This window comes from Alosa pseudoharengus, unplaced genomic scaffold (genome assembly GCF_046254945.1).
Source record: "Alosa pseudoharengus isolate Yale_2024_CS ecotype anadromous, Long Island Sound unplaced genomic scaffold, YU_APseudo_1.1 YU_APseudo_1.1_scf_24, whole genome shotgun sequence".
Classification (NCBI taxonomy): Eukaryota; Metazoa; Chordata; class Actinopteri; order Clupeiformes; family Clupeidae; genus Alosa; species Alosa pseudoharengus.
In genome coordinates this window covers 7,434,453-7,450,828 of record NW_027468689.1, presented here as the reverse complement: position 1 = coordinate 7,450,828, position 16,376 = coordinate 7,434,453, and the positions used below count along the sequence as shown (strand labels likewise).

The 16,376-nt window shown below is 44.9% G+C and overlaps 1 protein-coding gene across 2 annotated transcripts in view; it reads left to right on the top strand.

The window, feature by feature from the left end:
* The window catches only part of arhgef7b (Rho guanine nucleotide exchange factor (GEF) 7b), a 39,307-nt gene that overhangs the window by 882 nt on the left and 22,049 nt on the right, over positions 1–16,376 (top strand). For both annotated transcript variants that reach the window (XM_076302985.1, XM_076302986.1), the window contains exons 2-7: positions 607–690; positions 6,764–6,848; positions 7,431–7,564; positions 10,162–10,357; positions 12,394–12,482; positions 16,109–16,203. In XM_076302985.1, coding sequence (XP_076159100.1) covers positions 607–690; positions 6,764–6,848; positions 7,431–7,564; positions 10,162–10,357; positions 12,394–12,482; positions 16,109–16,203 — 683 coding nt within the window. The remainder of the gene's footprint in view (positions 1–606; positions 691–6,763; positions 6,849–7,430; positions 7,565–10,161; positions 10,358–12,393; positions 12,483–16,108; positions 16,204–16,376) is intronic.

Genomic DNA, 16,376 nt, shown 5'->3' with positions numbered 1-16,376 from the left:
CCAATAAATCAACTTAGGCTGAAATAAATAAATGTAGACACTTTTGAATTACCCAAATCAATTATAGCAACCTGTGATGATGTACAGAACAAATTTCAAAATGAAAAAAAAAAATAGCATGAACCTGTAATGTCTAAAATAAAGGCCATTGCTGAGGTCTTGCACATTTCAGATGCAAGAGCATCCAGGAAACCAAACAGTCATCCTAGTTGAACAGATGCATCCAATAACAAGTCATTCGGGTAATAATATTAGTGGTAGTGCCACTAAAACAAATTGAACCTGCTGTTGCATGTTCATGATTTTTTAAATGTTACAGCCTATGTTTGCCTATCAAACTCAATGTGCCTGCATGACTGACACACATGCTTCCCAGCAACTATTGTGGAATATTAGAACGTCATTTCCTCTTTTCCAACCCTACTTCCCGATTCTAAATACAATTACATAAGTTTTCTCCATGCCGATTATAGTATATGTAATATGAACTATGTAAATATATTATATAGTGCTCACAGTTTTGAATGTCAAGAAGCCTAGAGTTCCCGAATTGTAAAATAGTACGGATCGGGATTGGTAACGCGGTTCGCTTTTCCGTCATCACAGATTTGTCAGGAACCAAGGAACGACTCCGACTGCCAGAGCAATATCAGAGAGTTTCTCAAAGGCTGTACTGCATTCCGCGTGGAGGTGAGTGTCAATACTTTGAATCTGTCAAACTGTGCAGGTTTTCACATGCTAAATGATCGCAAGAATATTACAGTAGCCTAGTTACGAATCTGTAACATAAATGCAGGTGAATAATCCGAAGGACAGCTCCCTGGGTGGTGTTCAAACAAGAAAGAAATATGGAATAAACATTTGTTCTTCATTGTGCATATAGACTTCCTTGACGGTTCACCTTTATATGTGTATCTGAGTGGGGAAAACCCCCTCAAAACACTGTTGTTAGATTGAAGTGAGCACGACTTCCTTCTGCATGCTGTCACTGCCTATCCGGATTTACTCTACCTAGCTGCCATCTGTAGCCTGTGGGCCTGGAATCCCGTTGAGAAATGTTGTCGAGGTGTAAATCAGCGATGATCACATTTCCTGTTTGGAAATTAGCATTGTTTTACACATATTTTGTCAACCAAAATCGTCACTTGAACCTGCAGGATGGTTGTTCAGAAAACCCAACGTGCTATGGGCTCTAAACCAATGGGAAATGTCCCCCCACCTGACATTTGTGTGGGAAGAGAGACAGATGGGGCAGAACATGTCCTAGCTTTGCTCACGTAGTGGCCTGGGCCAGGATATAGTAGGTGCAGCCTATGGGCAGATCAGGTAGCTGATTACTCAGGTGGCTTTCGTCGGGTTTAAGTGATAATTGGTCTGTTGTATATGTCAAAGAATGTTGTCTTGGCATGCTACTACACGTTACATGCCATGCGTCATGAACATTACCAAACGTCTTGGGCTTGTGGAGGATTTCACATTAAGTGGTTTGTAGAGACAGCACCCTATAGCCTACTAGATGGCTAAGAATGTTGTAGAGAAACCGTGGCACAAAAAGATAGAATAAAAGAAGCTTGATTGTTTGTGCAGGGCCATAGTTGCTCTAAGTACCCGCTTTTGAATTGGACTTGAAATTGGATTCTTGTCATATTTTGTTGTCGTCATGTCATTAGTACACTCATGTAATATTATTTTGGTTATGTTATCACATTTGATCTATCTCTATGCTATTATGTGACCTGTAGCCTGAACTGCTGTGCTTGATCGCCATCCCCCTTTTTAAAATACTATGATTGAGATGTCTCCTTGCTCACATTCTCAGAGCCTCTGGCTCCTGTGGGCCTTGTAGACGGTGGCAGACGTTGGTATGGAGCTGTGGTCAATTCTCCACCCCCAGCTGTGCCTCTGCATTTGACTTTGACAGTGTAGCAATGAGGAGATTTACACAAAACCTCCTTTGTCCCTGACCAAGTAGTCTGGCTGATGGACTCTTCTCCATTTCTCTCTCTTCTCCTCTTGTCCTTCCTAGCTCTCTCCGTAAATTACTTTTCTGTCCGCATGTGCTATTTGGTAAGTAGTGCAGTGTAGTATCAATGACATTGACACAATGAGATTGGACTAAAATTATTTTGGATTCAAATGAAAACGGAATAGTGTGGATGTAGCCTAAGAGAATGACTGATGATAGTGTTACTGGACCCAACCTTCCAGTAAGCCATAAGGCAATAAAGATGTTTTTGTCCAGCGACTTCATTCCTACTCTATGTCAGTTAGCATGGATAATGGTAGTCAGTCTATAGTATTTAGTAGCTAATTAATGTATGTGGTGGAAGTGGTGGTGCAGTGCAGTCACTTGTCATTTAAATATATGAATGTTCATTGTTACATGACTATTTAAAACAATACCCAAAGGCCTCCTTATGGGAGTCACAGGAAGTTTCACCAGTCACAGTTGTGTACGTTTATATGCTTGTAAACACATGGGGCAGCCGTGGCCTACTGGTTAGGACTTTGGGCTTCGGGCTTGTAACCGAAGGGTTGCCGGTTTGATCCCCGAACCAGTAGGAAAAATGTGGGCGGGGGAAGTGGTTGAGCACTGCTCTCCCATTACCACATCCTGGCTGAAGTGCCCTTGAGCAAGGCACCTAACCCCTCACTGCTCCCTGAACGCCGCTGTAGCAGGCAGCTCACTGCGCCGGGATTAGTGTGTGCTTCACCTCACTGTGTGTTCACTGTGTGCTGAGTGTGTTTCACTAATTCACGGATTGGGATAAATGCAGAGACCAAATTTCCGGGATCAAAAGAGTACTTATACTTACTTACTTATACATGGATATGACTGTAATCTACACCATACTCTCCTGCTGTTGTTTATGTTGATTATATATCTGAGAGATTAATATGTGATTGTTAACTGACATGGTTCTTAGCCTGGTGTACAAAAAGTCAGACGTGATTGAGGTCTGTGTTGGAAACATAGACTAAGTTGAACAAGTGTTATCGGGCTTACAGGAAGGCCTCTGTGACCCAACCAAAAATGTTATTTGTTTCCATTGTGCTACCTTGCTGGTAATATCCTCGCTCAGGTCCCCAGCTCATACTTCCTGACACAGACAACATACCGTATTTTCCGGACTATAAGTCACACTTTTTTTCATAGTTTGGCTGGTCCTGCGACTCAGGTGCAACATATATATATTTATATTAGGGGTGTAACGGTACACAGAAGTCACGGTTCGGTTCATACCTCGGTTCGGACATCACGGTTCGGTACGAGTTCGGTACAATGGAGGGAAAAGCAAAACAAAAATGCAGAAAGCATTTTTTTTTATTGTGCATGTCTCAGGCTGTACCACCTAGTGTCATACAGTCTCTTCCCTGAGCTATCTGCAACAGCCTGAAGTGTGTAAGATGTAGGCTAAACAGTACAATAAGTACCCAGACTCCATCTGTAACTTGTAAACAAAATAAGACAATCAGCTATAAAACTGAAAATAGGCCTACAGTATCTCTTATTTCTGAAAGTGCAAATTACATAGAACAATTATTTTTAAAAATCCACTTAAGCAAGACCTTCAACATCTGTGTTTAGTTGTATATGGAAGGGTCTACAATTTGCCTCAATATTTTTCATTGTGTGTAAAGTAATAATCTAGCCTACTAACTGTGAAAATATCACACTATTTTGCCTTTTTTAAAAAAACGAAATTGCTCCTTTCATTTCATAAACAGACTACAACTAGAAGTCACGTGACTTTGCCCTTTGACGTTAACTCACCGTAGCATGGTTTGTTTATTAGCCTGGTTAGCGTTGTCACTTTATTTTACTGTCTATGCACTTAACACTACCAGCTCCTCATGTGAGAAGTTACAAGTTACCCCAACATAAAGGTAATTACCACGCGATTTACATAGCTTTCTGTCATTACGAAATCATTTAATTTAAGCTATAGGTTTTGGCCCTATTTGTATGTGTATCCAAAGGCTGCTGAAGCGCAGGGGAAGTTTTTTTCCCCCTCGTTTCAGTGATTGGTAGCCTACATCATCTGGGTGATGGCTTCGAATATGTGTAGCATTTTTTCCACTCACATACCCAACAACTGCTGAACAACGCCGACACACAGTTTCATCTTATCCACCACTCTTTCGCCTGTACTAACGTTACTGTAACTGAAGTTCTCAAACTTGCGATCTTAAAGAGACCAGCGGATCCTCTAACTCTTGTGGGTCTAACCTTAGTGCTGCTAATGACTGACGGACTCGACTGACGACCTACAGATTAGCGTTAGGTGTCGCTAAAGAACTCCCGTAACTCTCGCTACTTAACAGTAATTGCGCATGACATTAATTAATCAGCACACGAGTTTTATGTATTTTTATACCGTGTATTCTCCGTGTAAATTCATGCACCGAACCGTGACGCCCGTACCGTTTCGGTTCAATACGAATACATGAACCGTTACACCCCTAATTTATATATATGTTTTTTTCCTCTTAATGACACATTTTTTGACTAGTGCGACTTGTAGTCCGGTGCGACTTATAGTCCGGAAAATACGGTATTCCAGCTGCCCTAGCTCAAGTACCTGCTGGGAGACTGAAATGGCACTCTGATTCGACAGTAGCACTGATGTTGCACAGGATGGTCAGTATCTTCTCTTCTGTCATCTTCACTGGTATGTGCTCTCAAATCACGTGTTCAAGAGGTTAAGGCTAGTCACTGGTCAGGTAGGAATACAAGTGAAACTGAAGATGTCTATGAATGCAGGCAGCCTTGGCTAACATCTCTTGTTTTAAAATGATGTGGCCATCAGTTGCAAGCGAGGGGTCTCTGTGTGTGTGTCTCTCTCTCTCTCTCTCTCTCTCTCTCTCTTAATTCTCTCTCTGTGTATGTGTGTGTACATGTGTTCAGTATGTGTTCATGTGTTCAGCTCAGAGGGGAATGCTCAGATTAGCTAGTTAGCTGGATGACCGTTGTTTTGCTACACAACTGATCATACTGCTTTAAATACTCACTCTATCTTTTACTGAAACAGCGGGATGCTAGGAGGCAAATGACCAAAACTGTGTGTGTGTGTGTGTGTGTGTGTGTCTCTCTCTCTCTCTCTCTCTCTCTCTCTCTCTCTCTCTCTCTCTCTCTCTCGTGTGTGTGTGTGTGTCTCTCATTCACTGTATGCGTGTGTGTGTGTGTTTGTGTATATGTGTGTATGTGTGTGTGTTGAGGGGGGGTACATGCAGGGTGAGATTAGTGATTGCTCTCTGTGTGTGGACTGTAGCAGATTAGACTGATGGTAATCTGCTGCAGTCTGCCTTTAGGCCAAGAGAGGTCAGACGGTCAGAGTGTGTGTGTGCGTGTGTGTGTGTGTGTGTCAGGGTGTGTGTGTTTATTTGTGTTTGTGTGAGGAGTAACACTATCATTTTGATGTAGTTAAAGTGGAGTAATGAGTATTAATGATTTGTTTTTCTGTGAGGTCAGCCCTGTAGTTGTGCGTCACACTTTCCCACAACATAGAACAGAAGGGAAATGAAGGAATGATCTTCACTTATCACACCATCTCACTCACACACACACACACACACACACACACACACACACACACACACGATGCACACACACGCAAACACAAACACTCAAACACACACACACTCACACACACACACACACACACACGTGATGCGCACACACACACAAACACAAACACTCAAACACACACACACTCACATATTCTGTGAAGCGTTCCAATGCCAGGCTGCGCTGTGCTGTCAGCATGTGCTCCTTTCTGATAGTCAGTGAACCGTGTGTGTGTGTGTGTGTATGTGTGTGTGTGTGTGTGTGTGTGTGGCCATGTGCTGTGTGGCCATGTGTGTGTGTGTGTGTGTGTGCTGTGTGGCCATGTGTGTGTGAATGGAAGAGCTTGTTTGGTTGTTGTCTGCATCCACCACATTTCCATACACATTTTAATGTAGGCTCCCTCTGTGTCGTGGATATTGGGCCGTGATGGCTGTCTACAGTTGCCTTAAAGGTTGGGTTTGACCCAAGCATGCTCAGAAGTTCACCGTTCTTAATAATGGTTGTGATGTCCAGAAAGGCTGCAGACCTGGGAGCCCCTTACTGCATGCTTTTTAGGGCACTACACTAACAAATGTCTCCTGAAATAAAAGGCGTCCATCATAGCTCTAGCCTGAACAACAGTTGTACAGTACAGTGCAGTGCAGTGCAGGATCATGGTCATGTGATGTCATGTTTAAGGGACAATAGATGCTATTTCTGGCTCCCTGATTGGTGCACACATGCATGTGAGTGTTGTGTTAGTGTAGATACATCCAAAGCTCTTCGGTACGTCTGCCAGGGATCTGAGTTCACTGATCACTTGCTGGGATGCTTTCCCACAAAGGGGATCACTATCAGTCCTGGAGTGTGTGAATATTTTTTTTCGGGCAGAGATGTTAAACTGGTATACTACATTTGTAACTACGTTTGGTCGTTGGCATTTAATGCACAGCATTTCAACCAGGTCTTTCACTCTAGTGTGACTCCCAATCTTGCCCTAATCTACTGTTTCTTTGTTAATGATTGTAAATTGGCTTTTAGGATTATTGAGGGGCTTATAACATGCGGAAGAATGTGCTGCTGTCCTGTTTGTTGGAATCCTTTCGAATGAGCAGATTTCGGGAAGAGACCTTGTTGATTTGTTTCTCCTAATGTACAGGAGTAAACTCTCTCTCTCTGTCTGTCTGTCTGTCTCTCTCTCTCTGTTTTTTACAGACATTTGACGTCAATGACCTGTTTCAGGGACAGAACTTCACCAAGGTGCTAAATTCCTTGGTGTCGTTGAATAACGCTACTGCAGGTAAAAATACCCTTCCAGTCTATATGGAACTGTGTGTGCGTGTGTGTATGTTTATTTGTATAGAGGGTTTGGATACATTTCTGATGGATGGTGATGGATGTCCTGGAATGGGTGATTTTTGTATTTGTGAAAGTGTGAAGTTGTGGTTGTTTCTCTGTTGAAAATGTTGACAATGCCTTCCCCTGCTCAGTGGTCTGTTTCTCACTCCCTTTCTCTTCCCTTTCCTCCCTCTCCTCTCTCTCTCTTACCTCTCCTCCTCTCCTCTCTCTCTTTCTCCTCCCTCTCCTCTCTCTCTCTTACCTCTCCTCCTCTCCTCTCTCTCTTTCTCCTCCCTCTCCTCTCTCTCTCTTCCTTCTCCTCCCTCTCCTCTCTCTCTCTTTTCCCTCTCCTCCTCTCCTCTTTCTCTTCCTCCCCTCTCATCACTCTCTTCCTTCTCCTCCCTCTCTCCTCTCTTCCCTCTCCTCTCTCTTTCTCCCCTCTCCTCCTCTCCTCTCTCTCTTTCTCCCCTCTCTTCTCCTCTCTCTCTCTCTTCCCTCTCCTCATCTCCTCTCTCTCTCCCCTGTCCTCCCCCTCTGTGTTTAGATATCGGGCTGCGCGGAGACTCTGTATGTGGCCGTCACTCGTCCACCCATCGGATAAAGTCGTTCGAGTCGCTCTCCTCCCACGCCAACCACGGTCGCTCCTCAAGACTCCAGCACCACCAATACCGCAGCCTGGTGAGTGGACAGTGCAGACTATGGCGTCTCTGAGTGGACAGTGCAGACTATGGCGTCTCTGAGTGGACAGTGTGGCGTCTCTGATTGGACAGTACAGAGCGTGGCGTAGACAGTACAGAGCGCGGCGTCTCTGACGGCTCATACACACAGTTGCGTGCGTTGCCGTGCTGGGGACACATCCCATTCACTTTACATAGGCTCACGTCATCCGTTGCCGAACTGAATTGTGGGTCCGTTGTGTCGCGTTTCTCCCGTCGCTCGCGTTGAAAAGTTCAGCTGTTGCTGCACCGACAGACGGCACCGGCCAATCCAATTCCAAACAAGTGAACAACAGACGGCACCAGCTATTTAAATTACGGTTATACCTTAACCCTTAGAACCCGATTGACGCAAAGTGCGTCAAAAAACACACCCTTTCTTCTCTGTTACATTGCTCCGGAACGGTTCATCGCAGCGAGATGAAACCTTTATTGCACGACAGAGCAGAAGTGGGGCTTTCCAACGAGACTACACACTTGTCTGTATGATCAAGTATGAAAATTAAAAAAAATCATGAAATTAAATCAAATTGCATCATATTTACAGTCTATACTTCTCTGCATTCACCTGCACACACATTACTCTAGTTTGAATTACTCACGAACCCGTGATCGCATCGATATGGCAAGCATATCAGATGAAAGAGGGGGCACAGGGCTATCCATTGGTACCATGTTTATCGATCCTTCTGGCTTATAAAACCAGACGAAGTGACTGCAAAATAATAACGTCATGTACACAAACCAACGCTGCACACTCATTACTCTCGTTTGAATTACTCGCGGACCCGTGATCGCATAGATATGCCACGCATGTCAGATGAAAGAGGAGACTCAGAGCTATCATTTGATACCAAGTACATCCTTCTGGGTTATAAAACAGACAAAGTGACAGCAAAATAATAACTTCATATAGCTGGACTTACCCCACGTTTGTGTCTGTTCTTGTGGCAAAGCATGTTTATAATCCAATGCTATCATGTGTTTCTCTATGGCAAAGCATGTTCATATTCCGGTTTTGAGATCCTAGCAAATTCCTGCATGGCATCCAATTCAAGGCTCACATTGCATCCCAATTTGTTCAACAAATAAACACCTTTTTTGCCTTTACTTTGTTCATGGCAATGCAGTAAAGAGTTGAGAATTATTATGACTGCATACACACAGGCACGCAGGCTAACACGCAACCTCGGGTCAAGTCAGGTCAGATCAGTTCGTGTCACAGATATAGAGCGCAGAAAGGTCATTTTTCATCACTAAATAAAAAATGACATTTATTTCCGTAAATCACACAGCAAATATTTCTGTAAATTGCTCAGCCCCAGAGTATCCCTCCAACATGGCAATTATATTGCCCGATTCAGGACAGTCTGCCCTACACACACATGAAATGCATGTAGAGCTGTGAGCTTGCAGTGGTGGGATACATGTCGAAATATAAGAATTTTTATAATACACTTTTTATATTTTAATTCTTTAAAAATCAAAATAAAATCAATGCTAGTATTAATACATGAAATGATGGCGTGGCGTCTCTGAGTGGACAGTCTAGAGCGTGGCGTCTCTGAGTGGACAGTATAGAGCGTGGCGTCTCTGAGTGGACAGTATAGAGTGGCGTCTCTGAGTGGACAGTATAGAGCATGGCGTCTCTGAGTGGACAGTATAGAGCGTGGCGTCTCTGAGTGGACAGTCTAGAGTGGCGTCTCTGACATTGTCCATTATGTGCTGGAAGGCCTGGTTATTGCACTGTGTAGTGTTCACTGTCCTTTTTCATTGGTTTTAGGCTAATTGGGTGCCCAGGACGTTGAAAAGAGACACAAAGGGGAATGTTTCTTTGTTCTTTACTTTAAAAGAGATAGAGGTTGAAATGATAAAAAATAAAAGAGGTAAAACCCAAAAGTTGAAAGCCAAAGAGAAAATATGTTATTGGAATGACAAGGAAAAGTAAAAATGAGTAGGGTTCACTTCCATAACAGATAAATTAGGTTCACTTCCATAACAGATGAGTAGGGTTCACTTCCATAACAGATGAATTGGGTTCACTTCCATAACAGATGAGTAGGGTTCACTTCCATAACAGATGAGTAGGGTTCAATTTCGTAATGAATGGAAAGAGGAAGTGACCCATAGAGCTGCTGTAGACTGGAATAAGATGCAGACCAATCCCTGATGAATTAAGCTCCTGACAGGACCGCTACTGTTGCCTAGACAACGCTATGGCCAGCCTGCTGTGCAGCTCTCCTGTGGGAGGACTGGGAACCAATGACAGAGCTGCCACGAATACTACGAATTATAAAGGCCTGTTATCGTTATAGGTTATGTGTGGACGTTGTTATTCATATTACTCATATTACATATACTTTTTTGCTGTTATCGTTGTGGTTATGGTTCTTGGTGGGAACGGCACACACACAGACACAGACACAGACACAGACACAGACACAGACACAGACACAGACACAGACACAGACACAGACACAGACACACACACACACACACACATGCACACGTTACCTGTGAACTTGCGTTTATCTCCGCCTCCCTTGATGGGTCTCCTAGGACATGTCTGACAGTGGTGGCCAGCACCTGGTGGTGAAGGCGCGCTTCAACTTCCAGCAGACCAATGAGGACGAGCTGTCCTTCTGCAAGGGTGACATCATCCAGGTGACTCGGCAGGAGGACGGCGGCTGGTGGGAGGGCAGCCTCAACGGCAAGAGCGGCTGGTTCCCTAGCAACTATGTACGCGAGGTCAAAGGTAAAGTCAGCCAGGTGTCTGTCTTTATAGGTGTGTGTGTGGGTGTGACTGCAATAGTGTTAAAGTGTGGGGGTGGGGGTGTGTTGTATTTGCGTGTTGTGTCTGGTAGATGTTATGCATTTGTGTCTGGTAGATGTGATTGTGTGTGTTTCACCTGGGACATTTTACTTGGAATGTCATGATATGTTTGTGTGTGTGCGCCCATGTATGCACATTCTTGGTTTCTGTGCTTGGATTCATCTATGTGTAAATGTTAGGATCTAAGTGACACCAAATCTAATGATGATGATAGTGACATCAAAGGTCCCTCTCCTCCTCATTGGCTCCCCTGCTGTTCCTGCTGCAGGGCATAAACTATGGAGATGTTGTAAAATGAACTGCTAAGGAGCTTTTTTTAGGCCTGCAAATGAATGTTGGCACACAACAAAACCTTGCCTGTCCTTTATGGAGGAGATTAGATAGGAAGTCATTTCCTGTTTGTGTTTTTTAGGTGGGCTATTCTCTGATGACTCTCTGAAGCATGCATGCATTGCGTGTGTACCGTTTTCTCTCTGGAATTTCCTCTCATATGCTGTGTTTTATTTAAAATGTCATATTTAATATTTAAAATCTTATATATTTTACTGTTGAAGACAGATAAGGTTGAGGTTTCACTGCCTTTGTGATGGTACAAAGCAGTATTTAGGACAGTCATCCAAAAGAGAGACAGAGGAAGGGGTATAGAGAGCGAGAGAGAGGGAGACAGGGAGAGATGTGTGTGTGTGTGTGTGTGTGTGTGTGTGAGTGAGAGAGAGAGAGAGAGAGAGAGAGAGAGAGAGAGAGAGAGAGAGAGAGAGACAGACAGACAGACAGAGAGACAGAGAGACAGAGGCAGCCCTAAGCTTCCACGAGTGCCCACCCCCAGCCCACCCCCATTAAAAGGATAACTTGAAATGAAGAGGAAAAAGTTATTGACCCAAAGGGCCAGTGCCAAGACTGAATTAATTCAGGCCAGCTTGGCTTAAGTGGAGCGCCAGGAGTGTGAGCTCATATTAAACCGTTAGAATATTAAACAGCATAATCTGGGAAGGTTCATCCTCCTCACTCACACACCCCAAGTCTGTCCTAGCCAGTAAGGGGACGTCATATCCCTCCAGTATGGAAAATGCACTGTATGGAAAATTTCATATGTAAAGGGAAGACCAATTCAAACCAAACAGCTGTGTGTATTGTTGGCTATTTGTGTGTGTGTGTGTGTGTGTGTGTGTGTGTGTGTGTGTGTGTGTGTGTTTGTGTCTGTGTGCTTGTGTCTATGTGCATCTTCCATTTCTGTGTGTGTCTGTGTGTGTGTGTGTGTGCGTGCGCATATGTCTGGCTGACAACAGGCCGTTCACTTTGGAAAAGCAGGAAGGAAACGCTCAGCTACACACAAAGACAGGAAACCAGCCCCCGACCAGGGGAGCACAGCTTCCTCTTCCATCCCTGAATATTCCCTAAATATTCCCCAGCCATTGTCACAGGCTCCTTTGTGCCCATTAAGTCACGTCCAGTTAAGATCTCCTCCGTCTAAATGACCATTGCAGAAGTGCATCCCATAGTGCTGTGATAAGGGATTTTAAAAGTCAAAGTCTCTTTTGTTAGGAGAGAGAAACGATTCTCTGGCCTCTCTGCTGTCTCTCTTTCGTTAGGAGAGAGAAACAAGTCTCTGCTCTCTCTCTCTCTCTCTCTTGTTAGGAGAGAGAAACGAGTTTCTTTCGCTAGGAGAGAGCCTTCGCCTCAGGTTAGGGGGCTAAAGTGGAGCACCGGGAGATCTCATTTCTTCTCAGTGCACACAAACAACGCTGCCGGTTCCTCCCTGAATAAATAGTAAATGTTATATTCTCTCTCTCTCTCTCGCTCTCTCTATCTCTCTCTCGCTCCCGCCCCCCCATCAAGGCCTTCCAGGAGGGCTCGACTCGCTGTATTCTATCTAATGGAGATAAAATGGAGTCCAGATGTTCATTCGAGTGTTTGACCCAATTTCTTCTTTTCTCTCTTTCTGTCTTGGTCTCTTCCAGACAAATCAGTTTCTCCCAAGTCGGGGACCCTCAAGAGCCCCCCCAAAGCCCCGGAACCCACTGCCATTAACAAGACCTACTATAATGTGGTAAGTGTGTCTACAGTGTATGTGTATGTATGTATGTTTTTGTAAGCTTTTGTATGCTGCTTCAGCGGTGAAAGTGCCCTAATGGTCAGATGTATAGTGCCCTCTGCCGCTCTCTGAACTGCACACACAGATAAAGACTGCATCACAATCGACCAGTACAGACACAGGAGCAGCAAGCCATGCCACTTTATTTAAATAGCAGAGTTTAAAACAGTTGGAGTTCAACCCAAAGTCATTTAGTCAAATACCTCTAAGCAGTATGTATCAATCCTCGAAAGAATTTCTCTAGAAAGAAATGTCTGTATGAAGACAACAAAATGAAAATAAATATTCCTACTTATTCTTGTATTCTATATTTGACTCTTTCAGTTAGACGTCTTTTAGAGACTTTTAGTCTTTTTCCTTCAGTGCTATTTATCGTATATGAGTACTGTTGTTGCAGTGCAAAACTGCTGTTTTATTTAGCGTAGAAGATGCTGTGTAGTATATGCCCCAATACTCCCAGTATATGGCCAATGGAGCAGCATCCTTCACTCCTTATTTGGCATTTGCTAAATGCTTACAAATTATAAAAGGCATTTCATTTTGAAATCTCTTTCAATTTGGTAAAATTCCCAAAAGTGGTTTTCATCATGCAAGATTCTATGACTCTTCTTCCCATTGTGTAAGTAAAAACATGTACATGTAAGTGTGTGTGCGTGTGTGACCTAAATCAGTTCTCCAACCAATGGACTTCAGTGCTGCTTCAGGCCTGTGTCCTTGCCTGGGGTCTGTGTGTGCGTGCGCATGGTGTGGGGGAGACGCTGTGTGCGTGTGTGTGTGTGTGTGTGAGTGTTATATAGGTCGTTTCTTCCGTCTCACTGGACATGCGGACAGCTGTGCCCGAGGCTGTGTGTTGTCTGGCTGCGCTGGTCTCTCACACAGCTCACACGGGCTCACTCTCTGCTGTGTGTGTGTGTGTGTGTGTGTGTGTGTGTGTGTTTTTGTTGTTTGTTTGTGTGTGTTGTTTGTTTGTGTGTTTTGTTTGTTTGTGTGTGTGTGTGTGTATGCTGTTTGTGTGTGTGTATGTTGTTTGTGTGTGTTATTTGTGTGTGTTTGTGTGTGTGTGTGTGTGTGTGTGTGTGTGTTGTATGTGCGTGCATGTGTGCTTGTGTTGTCTGGCTCGCAGTGCTGCTGAACTGATCTCTCATGTGGTCCACACAGGGCCAGATTTAGACCCACAGGTTGACCCGCAGGTTCGGGTGAGACTTCCAGGTAAAATCGTGGGTCGCGGGTGGGTCGGGTCAAATTTGATACATAGGCTGGCAACGTTCTGTGTTAACATATTCAGGTGCGTGTGCAGTAGGCTAAAGTGAAATTCCCTCCTGTTCCTCTCTCCTTCTCCCTCTCTGTCTAACATGCACACCAAAGTTGATTGGATACAAAAATACCCCATTGGAGGGGACAAGCCTAGCCATATAATAAAAAATAAATACACAGTTATTTGAACTAATTATCCAGACGATAGCTTTAATTAGCATATATTTCATAAAACATCTATGTAGGCCTACCCGAACAGATAACAATTAGATCCTAACCACTATTATCTGGCAACGTCTCTGCTGCTGTTGCTTGAGTTATTTCCACGCATGTTGCCACACTCCACAGACGTTAACACTGGCCTGTAGGCCAATTGTGTTTAGTTTATAGTATGTAGATATTGTGCTGCCAAAATGAGAGAGAGAGAGAGAATGAGAATGGTGGCTACTTTGTTTTGTCCAGAAAAGTCCAGACTTTTCCCGTTTCCAGTTTAACAAAGCCATAATGTTTTAGACAAGGCTACATTGACTTTACTGCATTTATTTATTTGGTAGCCTACATGTAGTATGTCTTGTGAAGTAAAGTAGGCTAACATTAATTTTGGCTACATGACATTGATGCAACCATGTATCATTAAAATTAGGAATTTGTGGGTCGGGTTTGGGTTGATGTTAAACATATTTATTGTCGGGTTGGGCGGGGCATATTGGATCTCCAAAATGGGTCGGGTGGGCGCGGGATATAAAACCCCTGACCCGTGCATCACTACCACACAGGCTCGCTCTCCGCTTCTCCTTGGTCACCCGGAGCAATCGATTGTTTTATCTTCTCGCTCCCTTTTCTCTCTCTTTTTAAATCTCTGCCCATCGCGTCTGGCTCCATCCCAACAGCTATGTCAGCTCTCATCACTCCTCCTTTCACCATTCTTCATCTCCCCTCCCTCTCTCTCTCCCTCCCTCTCGCCCTCTCTCCCTCCCTCTCCCTCCCTCTCTCTCTGCCTCCCTCCCTCTCTCCCTCCCTCTCCCTCCCTCTCTCTCCCTCTCTCCCTCTCTCCCTCTCTCCCTCCCTCTCTCCCTGCCTCTCTCCCTCTCTCCCTCCCTCTCTGTCAGAATGTTCCAAAGAGATGTTTACTCTTGATCGGGTTTCTGGGCTCCTGCTGCCTCTGACAGATACCTGTCGTAGTGTTTCATTTGTCTACAGAGAGAGCAGCAGGGTTTCTATTTGACTTTGGGTGAATAACAGGCCCTAAGGTGTGTGTGTGTGTGTGTGTGTGTGTGTGTGTGTGTGCGTGCGTGTGTGTACGTGTGTGTTTTGTAGGTGCTGGGAGAAGGTTACCCCTGTGCTCTTGCCTTGCTTCATTCCTTAATGGACCCATATAAAAGTTAAAGGCAACAGAAGCCCGTTCAGCTGGATACACTGGCCTCATTCTGTCTGAAAAGAAGAGTTTGGGAGGAGAAAGAAAGCTAGAAGAGAGGGAGGGAGGGAGAGAGGGAGGGAGGGAGGGAGGGAAGGAGGGAGGCAGGCAAAGATGAGGATTCTGCCAAGTCAGCCAAGGCCTTATGTCATGAGAGAGAGGGAGAGAGAGAGAGATAGAGATGAGAGAGAGAGAGAGAGGGGGAGAGGGAGAGGGAGAGAGAGATGAGAGAGAGAGAGAGAGAGAGGGAGAGAGGGAGAGGGGGAGAGGGAGAGGGAGAGAGAGATAAGAGAGAGAGAGATGAGAGTGTGCGAGGCGGTGGGCTGTAGCTTACTCTGCTCTTCAGGTCATTGCCCTGTCAGTCCTCCCTCCACATCTCCTCTTGGTCATCTTTCTGATTGAAAAGAGGAGAAAAAGGCCTGATGGCTCCTGCAGATAAGGGGCTCACTGGCCCAACGTGGACACAGCCATGGCACTGATGAGAACACAGCTGCAGCGGGTGTGTGTGTGTGTGTGTGTGTGTGTGTGTGTGTGTGTGTGTGTGTGTGTGTGTGTGTGTGTGTGTGTGTGTGTGTGTGTGTGTGTGTGTCCAGTGGTAGAGTATTAGTGGGCCGTGGTAACGTAGGAACTGGGCTAGCATGCAGTAGTTAAGTCAAGCCAAGCCAAGTTATGGATATAATGATATAGTTTATGAAACATGGTCCGTCAGGGATGTCACGTTCACAAGAACAGACCCCATTCACTCACTGGACTCCTGGTACGGTTCTCTACTCACTGGACTCCTGGTACGGTTCTCTACTCACTGGAGTCCTGGTACGGTTCTCTACTCACTGGACTCCTGGTACGGTTCTCTACTCACTGGAGTCCTAGTACGGTTCTCCACTCACTGGACTCCTGGTACGGTTCTCCACAGGTGCTGCAGAACATTCAGGAGACGGAGGCCGAGTACTCCAAGGAGCTGCAGACCCTGCTGTCCACTTACCTACGGCCGCTGCAGGCCTCAGAGAAGTAAGTTGTGTGTGTGTGTGTGTTTGTCCATCTGTCTGTGTGTGTGTGTGGGGGGGGGCTGCAAACAGCAGACTCAGCAATAGCTGCTAGCTGCACAAATAATATATGCTCCCACCACCCATGTGTGGCTCCCCCTCTCACCCCTTCCTCTCTCCCTCCCTCCTCTCTCATCT